At 40.8% G+C, this 15,058-nt stretch overlaps 3 protein-coding genes across 4 annotated transcripts in view; 2 read left to right on the top strand and 1 right to left on the bottom strand.

Moving 5' to 3' along the window:
• Window positions 1-15,058, bottom strand: part of LOC134461304 (gamma-crystallin S-1-like) — a 383,074-nt gene that overhangs the window by 55,611 nt on the left and 312,405 nt on the right. The window lies entirely within an intron of this gene.
• LOC134461292 (gamma-crystallin M2-like) lies at window positions 796-4,765 on the top strand. Of its 2 annotated transcripts, none has more exons than XM_063214105.1 (3): window positions 796-938; window positions 4,133-4,375; window positions 4,487-4,765. In XM_063214105.1, the coding sequence occupies exons 1-3, from the start codon at window positions 903-905 to the stop codon at window positions 4,763-4,765; spliced, it is 558 nt and encodes a 185-aa protein (XP_063070175.1). In that variant the 5' UTR covers window positions 796-902. The 2 variants fall into 2 exon arrangements, with proteins under 2 accessions (XP_063070175.1, XP_063070177.1); XM_063214107.1 differs by lacking the exon at window positions 796-938 and adding an exon at window positions 3,795-3,806.
• On the top strand, window positions 12,126-12,785 carry LOC134461310 (gamma-crystallin M2-like). Its single transcript, XM_063214139.1, has 2 exons — window positions 12,126-12,380; window positions 12,507-12,785. Exons 1-2 carry the CDS (start codon window positions 12,126-12,128, stop codon window positions 12,783-12,785), a joined length of 534 nt encoding a protein of 177 aa, XP_063070209.1.

Raw genomic sequence — 15,058 nt, 5'->3', positions numbered from 1 at the left:
ATGGAACTCACCGTGTGGTCAGTGGTAGACAGCGATAAATTGGCCCGAAAATTGCAGCGAAATATGCCTTCTAACTGTTGTTTAGCATTTGGAGGACCTATTTTTCCCCAGACGCCGTTGAATAACAGTAGACATCCAGCCAGTCGGTGGCGATAGTGTTTTGTTTGTGTAGACATCAAGGAGCGAGGTAGAACGGCTGTCTTTGAGCGGGACTGGCTACAAAAACTACAGCTTGCATACAACACACCCCCATTTCCGGTCGCGCGGAGTAATACTAGTCAAACCAATACAATCAATGAAGACGGACAATAATGATAATATATCTTCTCTGGAAGCGTATTTCGCGGTGATTTTCGAGCCAACGAATCGCTGCCCACCTCTGACCACTCAGTGAGTTTCATGTCTCTGCAAACGAAAGTTTAATGCCATTTTATGATCGATTGCTTGAGTGCTCCATTGGAGTCAATGTAAAGGTAGGGGGGCTGCAGTCTTGAATACCCAAATGCTCCGTTCAGCACCAAATGTCAAAATTGTGATGAGACCATCTCTACTTCTCCCCAGAAGTCACACAAACAGGGCTTAATGTCTAAAATAGCGAACTACCACTTTAAGTAGTAGTGGAAGCCATCTTGGATGAGAAGCGGGATAGTCACTTGGAAAGGGATCACGGGAGAGAAGTTGAGCTCGCAGGCCAGGTGCGAGACCGGCATTTGGAGCTAGCTTGCTCATGGTTCCCGAGTCGGTCCCGATATGTTTTAGTATGGACAATGACCTTGTGTTGCCACATGTATGGACAGACCTTTGGGATTTTATGTCTTTGACGTGGGGTTTACCCCACAACTGTGACCATTGGAGGAGAGCCAGCTGGAGTAAGGCTCTGAGGACGGGACTGTCCGACACTGATGTCATTGCTTTGGCTGGTCCAAGGGTTTCAGAAGGTAAGCTCAGTTGCCCTTACACAGCATCCAGACATTTAGTTTCTTACATGCTGACTACCACGTTTGCTGCATACATCCTTAGAGTCAGGTAAGTTCAGTGTAGGGTTCCTTTTTAGTAGGTTATACCGGTAACTTCATTATAGAAGGTTGTAGTTGCTTGATGTTTACATTATTCGGAGATAAACAAAGACGGAACGCAGTAGGTTAACTTCATTTACTGCATTTAGCCTTTGTTTTCTACACTGTGTGAGTCAGGCGAACAAAGGAAGACACATTGCGTTTAGCCTTGGTTTTCTTAGAGTGTTCGAGCCAGGTGAACAAAGGCGGACCACAGTTAATGTAGTTACTGCGGTTAGCCTTGGTTTTTAGATTGACATTTGTAGTTACTGCGAAAGTTACATATTGACATATCTCTAAAACGGGACACATTTGGACCACAAAACTTTGTCACAAAATAAATAATGTATGCATTTTCAGTATAAACTCAATTTTGACAAAATATGTAGTTACTGTGTTTAGCCTTTGTACGGCAGAGTAGTTTCGTCCACTTTTCCTTGGGTTGAGAGCCTTTGTTCTTGACCGGGCACCCAGCGAAGTCGTGCTCCAAGCACACTTCTAGTAGGACAGTTGAACCCAGTCGGTCGAGCAGTCATCCGAAGAGAGTGGAAAGTGGGTTTGCGCCCTTGGGACCGCAGTTATAAAGGCGGTGGACGTCCCCGCCCTCAGCGCGATTTCAACCTTTCAGAAGTGATTATACTGAGTCTTCTGAGTCTTATACTGAGAGGTCGACAGCCAATGAGCGTCTCCCATAGAGATGGTGACGGTGATGGTGAGTCTTACGAATAAGAACCATGGTTACAACAATAAAACCATGGTCGATTTTTGTAAGGGAAGTCTGGCCTAAATGACAGCCTAATGATATTTTGTCAACATAAATGTAACACATGCCAGAATAATAGCTATTATGGCTTTTTTGGCTCACGTCAGGAACAGGAGCTGAACTATTCAGGTAGGATACTGTAAGTGTGATCTCCTACTAGTTTGGATTGGGTCTGGAATGCGCCATAAGCCCCACAGGTGTGAGCCCTCCTGTTCCCTAGTGGCCTTACGAAAATGGACCATGATTTTACTATGAGAACCGAACCATGGTTTTTAGTTACTCATAGTTGTCACGTTTTTTTGAGCACGGTTTGTGACTATGGTTTAACCATTGATTGAATAGAGTTCAACCATGGTTTGACTATGATTTGCCCATGGTTTAACTATGGATTTACCATCGTTTAACTATGCAAAAATTAACCATGGTTTTACTATGACAACTAACCCTGGTTAAAAGTTATTCATTACATTACAGTGAGCTGACGCTTTTTAAAAAAAAAATCCGAAGCGACGTACTGGACATTGGTTACAGTCCCTGGATCAATGTTAGGTGCCTTGCTCAAGGGCACTTCAGCCATGGATGGAGGTCTACGGAATGGTGAGGGCAGGATTCAAACCTGCAATCATGTGATCTAGAGTCCAACTGCCTAGCCATTACACAACGGTTACTCACATGTAGTTCTTCAGGGATTTTGTGCTTTCTTGGGTAACCAAGAAAACCATGGTTGGTGACTATGGTTTAACCATGTACCCCTTCCCCCCACAATGTTTTTTAAAAACATGGTTTGGGGGGAACCATGATTTATAGCAAAGAGTATACTAAACCATAAGTTAAACCATAGTCACAAACCATGGTTTTCATAGTTACACTAAAAACCATGATTAACTATAATCCATGGTAAATCTATGGTAAAACCATGATTAGTTTTCATAGTACAACCATGGTTAATCTTTGTAAGGGGTCCTACTATGACAGCTACTGTACTAGAACTATGGTTCGTTGATAGTACTTAGAATCACCATGAAATGTGGTAGTAAAACCATGGTTACTGCATTACAACCATGGTCGATTTCCGTAAGGGTAGAGTAATCATGATATACCATGGTACAACCATGTTACTAGATAAAAATCACAGTAATACCATATTAAGCCATAGTACAATTATGGTAGGTTCAGAGTACTTAGAGTAATCATGACATACCATGGTAGAACCATGGTAATCATAGTAATACCATAATAAACCATGGTCCATTTTCGTAAGGGAGGTCACTGACAGCTTTGGCTGGGGCCAGGACAAAGTAATCTGAAACGGACCCTCTAATGTACATTCAATGTAGCGAAGACCTGATTCTGCCCCACCCCACCCCCACCCCCCTCTCTCCCTGAGTCCAGGACAACTGCCCAGACAATGAATCAATATCAGATATGAAAGGATAAGTGTAGAGTTTAAGGAATATGCTACCAAACAGTGTCAAATTCTCGTTTAGAGGCCTTTTCAAGAGCCAGTAAGACTTGCATTGTACACAAATCAACACTTAGAACATACTGTATACGTTTTAAAATTGCATGGCTTCTTCACATACACATATGATCAGTCCAAAGCCTCAGATGAATGATGGATGAATGGTACTGTATGTCTAAACAGATCAGTCTCTGTTCATGGTCTGTACATTATCCATATCCTGGCATCATACATACTTAAAATAGCTCAGACTGAAACAAGTCTTTGTTAAGGGAATATTCTACAGTGTACAGGCAAACAATACACAAATAACCCATTATTTCTAAATGCATTCAATACCAAATAATACGCCTATGGGTTCTGCTTTGAAAAACAGGCCTTTTACAACACGATTGGGCTGATGACTAAGGGCTTTGACACAAAGGTACAGCAAATGGTCAGGTGTGAAGAGCAGTATAAAAACACCAACAGGGCAATGTAATGGCAAGCCAGATTCACAACAAAATCAGCCAAAATGAATGGCAGGGTAAGATACAGTAGTACAGATACCGCACAGATACTAAAAAAGATTTTTAACAAACATGCTGTGCTTCACACAGTTATGAACTAAAAAAAATTGATGTATTATATTCATATAGCATGATTTTAACTGAATACTTCTGCTGCAAAAAAAAATACATTTTTACTGTTTATTCAACAGTAAACTGTTTGTTCAATATCTTTAACGCTTCAGTCAAACTGAGTTTGATCTTTGAACTTGCTGTATCATGGGAGACAATGGATGAGATGAAGGACATGTATTATGCATTAGATAACATTTTACCATAACAAAAAGAAACTTTTGTTTTGCAGGTGACCTTCTACGAGGAGAGGAACTTTGGGGGCCGTTCCTGGGACTGCAATGGAGACTATGCTGACTTCTCCCCCTACCTCAGCCGCTGCGGCTCCTTCAGGGTGCACAGTGGTTGCTGGATGATGTACGACCAGCCCAACTACATGGGCATGCAGTACTTCATGAGGAGGGGAGAGTACCCCGACTACATGAGCATGTGGGGATGGCACAACTCCATCAGATCTTGCCGCTTCATCCCCATGGTAAATAGATAAGGACAAGTACTGGTTCCATTGGCATTACTTTGGGTATTACGGAACATTCTTTAAAAAAAAAAAGCTTGTAATGCTGACTATGTCTTCTGATATTTACAGCACAGAGGAAACTACAGAATGAGGATCTACGAGAGGGAGAACTTCGGAGGTCAGATGCATGAGGTGATGGATGACTGTGACTCTATCATGGATCGCTACCGTATGAACCAGTGCCAGTCTTGCCATGTGATGGATGGCCACTGGCTCATGTATGAGCAGCCCCACTACAGAGGAAGACAGTACTACTTCCCCCCTGGAGAGTACAGAAGCTGGAGAAACATGGGATACCCCGACATGAGATTCATGAGCATGAGGCGCATCATGGATTCTATGTACTAAAAACAAAAACGTAATTTAATAAAACATTTTGTAATATGAATAAAGACTTTGGATTCTTTCATATATATATTTCTGTAAATATATAGTCAGTGTCAGAAATGAGAAAGGGCGGGGAAAGGCTGGTCATAAATCTTTTGCCATATTGAACGTTTTTTGAACTTTCATACAAAAAACTTTTTTATTAGTTACTTAGTTTGGACTCATGGTTAAATACTGGGTAGAGAAAAGAACATTTAAATTATCTACCCATTTTTTGTAACGACGGCCCTCAAAAACATCCCAGGTAATACGGTAGTAAATGTGCATGCGCATATACTCTTAAATGCACCTGGCGAGGGGGGGCGATATCACTTCTGCTGCACTCTCCGGCTGCATCGGTTTTTCTGGAATAAGTTTGGCTATATTGCAAAGTGCAGTTACATCACAGTAAATTTCAGTGAAGTTATACGTAGGCATTAAATAGCCTCGCAAACAGCCTACCGTCTACTGTTTCACACAAACACATGTTTTCAGACACGGGTGTTTTCCCCGGAGGATGACTTGACTGCAGCTCTTCTCAAAGTTGCAGCTAAACTTTTGGTCACTATGCTTCCTGGCTTGCAATGTTAACAAGACAATAACATAGCAGTGCATTTTTATTTTTTATTTTTGACATGTTTTTTAGTCTGATAAATGATGAAGAAAATAGTGGATTTTTAAATATTATCATTACAAAAATGCAAATTCCATGCAATTCCGCGTTTATAACCAAATTAGGTCTACGTTTTAATGTCTACATTCCATGATTTCGTCCCCATTTTCCGTATAGCGGAAATCACAGGGCCCTACTCATCCCATTATCCAGTCAGAGAGCCAGCATCAAATGAGATAGTAGTTAAATGGGGTATTCATCCTTGTTCTGTGATGTTATTTTGGCTGTGATTTTTGCTTAATGCCACTATCTACAAACCCCAACTCCGATGAAGTTGGGACGTTTGGTAAACAGTGAATAAAATCAAAATGCTATCATTTTCAAAACATTCAATCTATTCATTAGATGGAGAATAGTGAAAAGACAACATATTAAGTGTTAAAACTGAGAAAAAATATTGTTTTGGGGGACATATGTACTCATTTCTAATTTGATAAATCCAACACGTCTCAAAAGAGTTGGGACGGGGACAATAAATGGCAGCAAATGTCGAGGAAGACTAAAAACAAAACAAAAGACAACACTTAACAGTTAAATACATTAACCGATGAGATGATTTTATATAAAAAACAGTGTTAATTCCTATCTTGGACATGATTTCACCAGCTTAAATGGTGGGTGTATTCCTTGTCATATTTGCAATGTTTTCCTTTCTGTAGTGCTTACAGTGTGACAGGTCTTGACCAAAAACCCACCATTTTATCACCTGCTGGTCCTTATGATGGAGCCAAACTGTTAAAACATAGTAGAGAATGCAATTTGACCTTACTATGTGGCAGTAATCAAAGATCTCCCTTAAAAAATATAATGCATGAGTGGCTTTTCATGCTGTTTAAAACCTATTTATACCATTCAGCACTGTATTTAACTCTACAGATGAGTGAGAACATCTTAACCAATGCACTACTGCACCCGCATGCCATCATGGAGGCTGACTTTTGAAGCTAGCACTAACACAAGTTGGATGGTCCATTTTTACTGTAGCACAGGATGTGCAATGCTCTATTATTGTCAAAAAGAATGGACTTCTACAACTTCTGCTGACTTCTGTAAGCAAAGGACAGTTTCCTATGTCTTCTGGGTCTATTTCAAGTGAGCTCAGGTGCTTAGGAGAATGTTACACCCCTGTATCATTTGCACGCATTAAGCATTCTTAATATGGTAAATTTTCAATAGCTCTAGCACTCCAGGAATTAGAGTGAGACTACAGCCAATATATATTTCATGATGTCATGAACCTATACAATGATTTTAATGAAAAAATATGTCTTATATACACTCAATCATGGTAAATCAAAGATAATTCAAAAAATGTAGCCTATGTAATAACTATGGTAATTATTCCTTCTGCATCTTTAATTCTGAGTGACTCAGCCTCTCTATGATGATCTTATACCTGGACACCTATATTGTCCGTCAGTACAATTCATTTTGAAATGTTCTTCTTTGTTGTTTTATCTTATTTGGATGTTTACTAAATTTCACTGATCCCCGTCCCAACTCTTTTGAGACGTGTTGGATTTATCAAATTAGAAATGAGTACATATGTCCCCCAAAACAATATTTTTTCTCGGTTTTAACACTTAATATGTTGTCTTTTCACTATTGTCCATCTAATGAATAGATTGAATGTTTTGAAAATGATAGCATTACGATTTTATTCACTGTTTACCAAACGTCCCAACTTCATCGGAGTTGGGGTTTGTAAGATCTTCATGACCTATTATCAATGGTGACAACGTTTTTCAGCAAAAGGATGTGCTCATTTGTCTTCCTTGAGATGAAAATTTTGCAACAAGATCCCTAAACAACTCCGACTCCACAGTGGATAGGGGCAACATGTTTTCAACCACATACTTGGCGATTATTTTGTTGAGGTCATCAGTGTCTGTCCAGTAAAATCAGGTTTGGCTTGCCTCCGTCTCCTTCTTTGCTAGAGCTCAAATTAGCTGCACAGGGTGTGGGGATGAGTTAGGACTAGCGATACATAGAGACGTGCCACCACACAATGTTGTGAGGTGCTTCATGAAATTGGAGTCGCTCGTTACGGACAGAACTTTGTTTCCGGGGCACAGTTTACATTGTATGTAAACATTATTGCCTTTGACTTCAACTAGTATGAAATGATTCCAGTATTCCCAGTTGGAAAATGCAACCTTGCGGTTTGATGTTGCCATTGTCTCTTCCCTATTTCCGTGCCGTGCCGTGTACTCTGTGTGTAGTAGAGAGACTTGTGTTTACGTGCGTGGGAACAAGATCGCAGACCCTCCGCCCACCTAACTTTTTAGAAAATCATGATCAGCTATTTTGTTCTCATGCATGCAAAGGGTGAATGCGCATATTAAAAGCCGGCTTGGTACAGATTTATGTGGCGTTGCCATTTACTCCTAGATTTTGTCAGCAGCTGGGGCACACCGGCGTGCAATTCATCAAATTGTAACGCATCACATTACTTCCCGAGTAATGGTAACGGCGATACAGTTATAGATAGATTAATTAAGTAATTATTCTGTTACCCAAAATGCGGCTCCGTTAGTAACGCCGTTATACTGTAACACCATTATTCCCAGCACACTGGATTCAATCAGTCAATGACTATTCTAAACCAGTCCAAGTCAGCTTTGCTATTCCCCAAATGCACACAGTATACACAGTTCCTCTGCTTAAATTGCTTGCTGGGTATTATACTCATGCAACTTTTATGTTTTACAGTAAATGCACTGATTCCTATTAACACTCTCATAAATGCATATGTACAGTACATGTGTGTGTTAAGAGCATTCATTGCTGCATTTCTCTGTATGCAAGGAACCTGATTGTGAGGCTGCATGTCTACCCTGCACTGAAATCTCTCCACCTCAGAGGAGGTGAACAGTAAAGCAGGTTTCCAAGCGGAAGTCTGCCATAGCACACACCAACAAGAGACCTTGAAGAACAGTGTGTGGGTGTGAGGGGATGGTACAATCGTGGAGGTGGGTGGCGGAGAACACTGGTCAATCACTACACCCAACTTGCAAGCTCAGTCTCATTTATATAGAGACTGAGCTTGCAAGTTGACAGTTCCTTTTACACACATCCAAAGTTGTATTTTCTGTTAGAAGTGGAGCATGCCCATCTGTGCTAATTTTGCTTCCCCGACCGACCTGGGTGTGTCCGAATCAAACTGAAGACAGGTGTGCTTGGTTTAAGGACAGTCAGTTAAATGTCTCTGGCACAACACACACACACAAAAAAGAGAAAATTAAATATGGACAAATATTCTGTCAGGGAAGATATGATTTTAACATGTATTGCATTTGTGTACAGTTGGTATTCAGCCTACTTTGTCCGAAACAGAATTGAAAGAATGTACTTAAATTACTGATTTTCAAATAAAATAATAAAAAGCATTCATGTTTAAGCTTGGCAAATACTGGAAGTGCTTACAGGTCATTTTTGAAGGGGTTACCACGGCTACCATTCTATCTACAATTTCCAGTTAGCCTGCAGTATAAACGCACCAGGAACTCTAGCCCTGGGCTTAAGTTCCTGGGCCAATGGCCCGCCGTATTAACGGGGCTAATGTTGTCAAAAATTCACAGTGTCCTGTGACCTGTTCCACACTCTGGTTCCATAGCCCTGGCCGGAGGGGAACTTCACTTTACCATGCTTCCAGTACTGAGTAAGAAAATGACTCCCAGGGGTGGCCATGCCGCACCACACACTTATAACGTGAGTGAACATCTTCTCTCCACTCCTTTTGCCCCAAACCTTGGGTTGGCACACAAACTATGGCGATATTAAAACAACAGGAGAGGGTGACCAATTTCCGCCCCCTATACAAGTCAATGGTCAGAGCAAGGCGAGAAAATTCAGCCAATTCATGGTAAACGACGTATTGAGCACTGGGGCTCTGAGCCAGCTCTCAGCTGCCACCAGTCGGATTTGACCAGGCTCTGACCATGTGCTTTGCCAACTGGAAATGACTCCTTGACCCACTGACACAAACTTTCTCCCGTCGAGGCATCAGTTCATGTACCTATTATGGAGTGTAAACACAAGATTTGGTGAAAATCCATCCACCTTTTCAAAAGTTACAATACCATGTTGTTATGAAAAGAGGTAGGTCTGCACACTGCAAATTGCGCTACAAATAATATATTTATTTAATGAATACATGCAAAGTTTCAATCACTGATGAAGCTTCAACGAAACAAAACACATTTCCAAACTAGACGAACTCAGAGAGCGCAGACCTCCGCCAAGGAAGCTGCTTGATAGAACATTTGACTATGTTACACCCTAAGGCTTTCTGCCTTCTTTTTGTGGAGTCCCCAAATTTCAATTTCTGGTCACTAGGGGCATCTGGATGTATAGGCCAGCAATGGTGAAGAATCTTTTAAAGTCCTGGTTCCGGTTTGTGATCCGGATCACCACCAGAATTGAATCACTTGTTCCTTGGGTCATTACTAACAACTCCACAAAGTTCCGTCCAAATCAGTTGATTCGTTTTTGAGTTATCTTGCAGACAGAATCTTTTAAAAAGTGCTGGTTCCAGTTCGTGATCCGGATCACCACCAGAATTTAATCACTTGTTCATTTGGTCATTATCAACAACTCCACAAAGTTTCGTTATGCTGCTGACAAACAAACAGACAGACAGACAAACCAACGCGACCGAAAACATTACCTCCTTGGCGGAGGTCATTATTTAATATACAGTATGTCCACAAATATTTGTTATTCATAGACCTATACCATTGACATCACCAATATTGCATCACATTATATTGCGTAAGTACCAAATTACACAACCAAACTAGAAGCACTCAGAGAGCGCAGACGTCCGCCAAGAAACCTGCTTGATAGAACATTTGACTGTTACACCATCTCTTTCTGCCTCCTTTTGTGGAGTTAGAAACTGGAATGTTTTGCACTGCCCCGCGATGCAATTTGCGGTCAGTAGGGGCGTCTAGATTTATAGACCAGCAATGGTAAAGAATCTTTTAAAAAGTCCTGGTTCTGGTTCATGATCCGGATCACCACCAGAATTTAATCACTTGATCCTTTGGTCATTACCAACAACTCCACAAAGTTTTGTCCAAATCCGTTGATTCGTTTTTGAGTTATCCTGCTGACAGAATGTTTGAAAAGGTCCTGGTTCCAGTTGGTGATTCAGATCACCACCAGAATTTAATCACTTGTTCCTTGGGTCATTACCAACAACTCCACAAATTTTCGTCCAAATCCGTTGATTCGTTTTTGAGTTACCCTGCTGACAAACAAACAGACAGACAAACAGACCTTGGCGGAGGTAATAATATACAACCAGTACTACAACTGACACTATTGTATGGCACCTGAAAAAAGTCACTTTGGATGTAAGCACCCTACTGAAAATGAAAATGTATTGCTATGCCACCAATGATAGTCATTTAATAGCAACGGGTGTCATAGCTGTTACAGAGCAACAAAGCCATATCTGATACATCATCTCCATTTGTGTTATAAAATATTCTGTTGATGTATGTCAATATCTCTCAGCTTTGCGTTAAGAAGGAAAAACTATAAAATATCAAAGATATTACATTAGATAGTATTAGATACCAAATTCAAATCTATGTTAAAGATGACTAGCTGCCATGTTCATTAAATGCACGTAAGAAAAAAAATGCAATGTAACTACTGGTACTCGCACATGCCAACAAATATTTCCATATGGTTTAATATACAATGTCCCCAAATATTTTTATTTTTAAAAGATATATACTGTATATATATTTTAGACTTTATTACGGACAGGACAGAATGAGAGGTAGACAGGAAGCGAATGGTGAGAGAGACAGGAAGGGGTGGGCAAAGGACCTGGGCAGGAAATCGAACCCGGGTCAGCCGCATGGCAGGCGAGTGCCCTACCAGATGGCCACGGCAGGGCCAGTATGTCCCCAAATATTTGACCCATTGCATTGACTGCATCAAGATTGCATCACATTATACAGCATACGTAAATACCAATATAGCACAGCCTTAAATTGTCTTGAAACACAACCAAATAATACACAACACAACTAAAGCAGTTGTATTTAGTATGTTGTATGCATCTGACAATATTCACAAACACTGATATCAGTGCATGAATCATGATTAGATTTTGTTCTCTCTATGCATACATACAATATGTATCATATACAGCTTATATTCACTTTTGAAAATAATCATCTTATACTCAAAAGTTTTTTTTTTGTTGCTGTTATGGGAATATTCTACACTGTTTAGCAAAACAATATAGAAATAAGCCATTTTCTTCCAACTGCACTGAATACTAAATAATAACCCTTTGGGTTCTGCTTTGAAAAACAGGCCTTTTACAACACAATTGGGCTGATGACTCAGGGCTTTGACACAAAGGTGCAACGGTCGGTCAGGACTGATGTTCAGTATAAAATGGCCACAGGGCAGTGTACCGGCAAGCCAGCTGTAAGACATCATCTGCAACCATGAATGGCAGGGTAAGATACTGTACCTCACAGGTGTAAATTGTAACAGAACATACACCATAACCATAGCCTGGATGCTGTAAAAAATATTGTTCAATGTGTTACCTGTTGTGGTGTGATTTACAGTCAGAATGATTGGGCGGTAATCAGTCATAGCCTTATGGGCTGATTGTGATCATAACCTAAAGATGTTATGCTTCTGCAGGTGACCTTCTACGAGGAGAGGAACTTTGGGGGCCGTTCCTGGGACTGCAATGGAGACTATGCTGACTTCTCCCCCTACCTCAGCCGCTGCGGCTCCTTCAGGGTGCACAATGGCTGCTGGATGATGTACGATCAGCCCAACTATATGGGCATGCAGTACTTCATGAGGAGGGGAGAGTACCCAGATTACATGAGCATGTGGGGTTGGCACAACTCCATCAGATCCTGCCGCTTCATCCCCATGGTAAATAACTGAAACATTAAAATGGGTTTCTAATACCGGCATGCAGGATTCTATTATCTTTTTCTGAGTTATGGGATTGTTTTGTACAGAGCTCTTCTAAGATTTTTCACTTTTTAATGTTTACAGCACAGAGGAAACTACAGAATGAGGATCTACGAGAGGGAGAACTTCGGAGGTCAGATGCATGAGGTGATGGATGACTGTGACTCTATCATGGATCGCTACCGTATGAACCAGTGCATGTCTTGCCACGTGATGGATGGTCACTGGCTCATGTATGAGCAGCCCCAGTTCAGAGGAAGAATGTGGTACTTCCCCCCTGGAGAGTACAGAAGCTGGAGAAATATGGGATACCCCGACATGAGATTCATGAGCATGAGGCGCATCATGGATTCTTGGTACTAAAAACTTTCTAATGCACTGTTAAATTAATAAAACGTTTTGAATGTAGAAGTTCAACCTTCTGTATGGATTCTTTCACATGCATTCACTGTGTTTCACATCAAAACAAGAGCACCACCTTAATGGAATATTCAGATCAGCCAATGTTTATTAAAACCTCAAACTTGATTGTCAAGCTATATAATATTACAGTCATAAAGGATTAGTACAGTAAACGTAAAGGATTAACTGCTTGCATGACAGCCAACAAGATGCATTGGAATGTCTGTTCAGGAAATCCCTTATTCCATTGATGCATAGGGCACTTGCAAAAATGGCTGCTAAATGCCTAAGCCCTTTTTGGGAAAAGCTGATAAAAACCCAAACATCAGCCTCCAAAGCACAATGCAAAGCAAATGAGTTGCATTTAGAAGCGAAGACCCTCAACATGCATTAAAGGAGGGCGTAACTTTACATACTGCAGGAGACATATCCACATTTGTATTGATTGTTGGTATTCTGGGATGAAATAAATCCAAACAGTGCAGGGAGTTAACAACATTTTTTATGACGGGGAAGATTTTGAGACAGGCATGTCCACAGCACTGTTCAAACTCATGAACTTGCACTGTGTAACCGTGCGAACAGACCACCGGCGTTGAACGCGTGGAAAGTGGTGGAAGCAATTGACTTTGTATGGAAGAGCAGGTGGCAGAAGCGTCATAAGCTGCAAAAGCGTTTGTAGTGCAGAGGGCATCAAAAGTGTTAAAAAAGTTGAACTTCAGCTAAAAATATGTAATGAGCTCAGCGCGGGCAGGCGTCAGCCAATGGAATGTTCACATTTTTCTAAATGCGAGCTTCGGTTGGTCGGTCTCCCTAATCTAACGCTTCAGGGTGAATCATTTGACGCGTTCATTGCCCCTGACCTGTGTTTCCCAGGCGGGACTCAACAGTGTTTTGGCTCTTTCAACGCCGTCTGCACGGTAAGACATACCTGTCCTTCAAACTTGCCAGATGAGAAGTGAGAAACCCAATACAGTTTTAGATACAGAATCATATTATCATGCCCTCCACAAAATATTGGAGAATTACTGATATCAAACTGATAAGGGAGAGTAGTCCAAGATGACACAAGAATATAGATGAATTACAGTACATACAAAGCATGTGGTGGAATTGATGATGGTAGTGGTACATATTCGTGAAAATGACAAATACCTAAACATGCCACGCAATGGACCTTCAATGTAGTATGTCACTGCTTTTACGGTTAAAAATATATTTTGGCACCAAACAGAATGACATTTCCATTGAAGTCATTATGGTCACACCAAATGTATCTATCAGCTAATCATTCTTTTGACTGTAATTAAAATTCATGTTTTGGAAAAGGGAAGCTGTCAATAACATACCAATTTCACTTTTAGTGTATTTAGTGCAAGTTCTCTTTTGGGGGCTCCTATTCATTTCTGGCCCTAGCATTTTCTGCCACAGAGAGGGTATACCATTCCTCTTTCATGTCTCTGTGTGAGGCACATAAAGTGGGAAGTCACATGACGGAGGATGCCTTTGGTCTTTTTTTCACTCAAGGCACTGTGCATTTATGGCTATAAACACCAATAAAACCATGCTAGGCAAATGGAAAGAATGGAAATGGAAAGGGTTTTTTGTTGTTGATGACCTTTTTTAAGCTATGGTACTCTTTGGCATGTCCTACTTCCTCATTGCTGTATCATGCTATACAATAAACACACCAAACATATTATAGCATAAAATGTCCTAATATGTCCTTAAAGTTATGTCATTAAAGGGCCACTACTGTTGGTGTTGACAATGCAGCATATCATGGGGAAACATATGGAATTTACCACTTGTGCTTTCAGTGGCTTTAAGTTCTCTTTTGTGCTTGCTGTTCATTGCTAGCACTTTCAACTTCTACCACAAACATGATAACATTCCGTGTTTCTGTTCACAGTAAACATGCTTTCCAAAGGAGACTTGGTTTCTGGTGGGTGCGTAGGTTCCAATACGTTATCAAGGAGCAGTGGAAAGGAACTCGCACATCTTTATGCTGATTAGCGCTGAGGATGGTCTGACTCTGACCAAAACATTTGCACATTTCACTTGGGTAGCAATTTGTTTGTCTTTTTTAATATGCAAGAAATTATTGTGTAAGGTGTGCAAGTTCCTTTCGACTGCTCCTTGTTTCTGTGTACAGCTCACAAGGTGGAGAGTCACATCAAAAGGATGCTTGAGCACATGGCCTAGCTTGAATGTTGGTAATGACGCTTTGCTGT

This window comes from Engraulis encrasicolus, chromosome 13 (genome assembly GCF_034702125.1).
Source record: "Engraulis encrasicolus isolate BLACKSEA-1 chromosome 13, IST_EnEncr_1.0, whole genome shotgun sequence".
Taxonomy (NCBI): Eukaryota; Metazoa; Chordata; class Actinopteri; order Clupeiformes; family Engraulidae; genus Engraulis; species Engraulis encrasicolus.
Note: the sequence above shows the minus strand (reverse complement) of the source record. Positions and strands in the feature narration are given on the sequence as shown.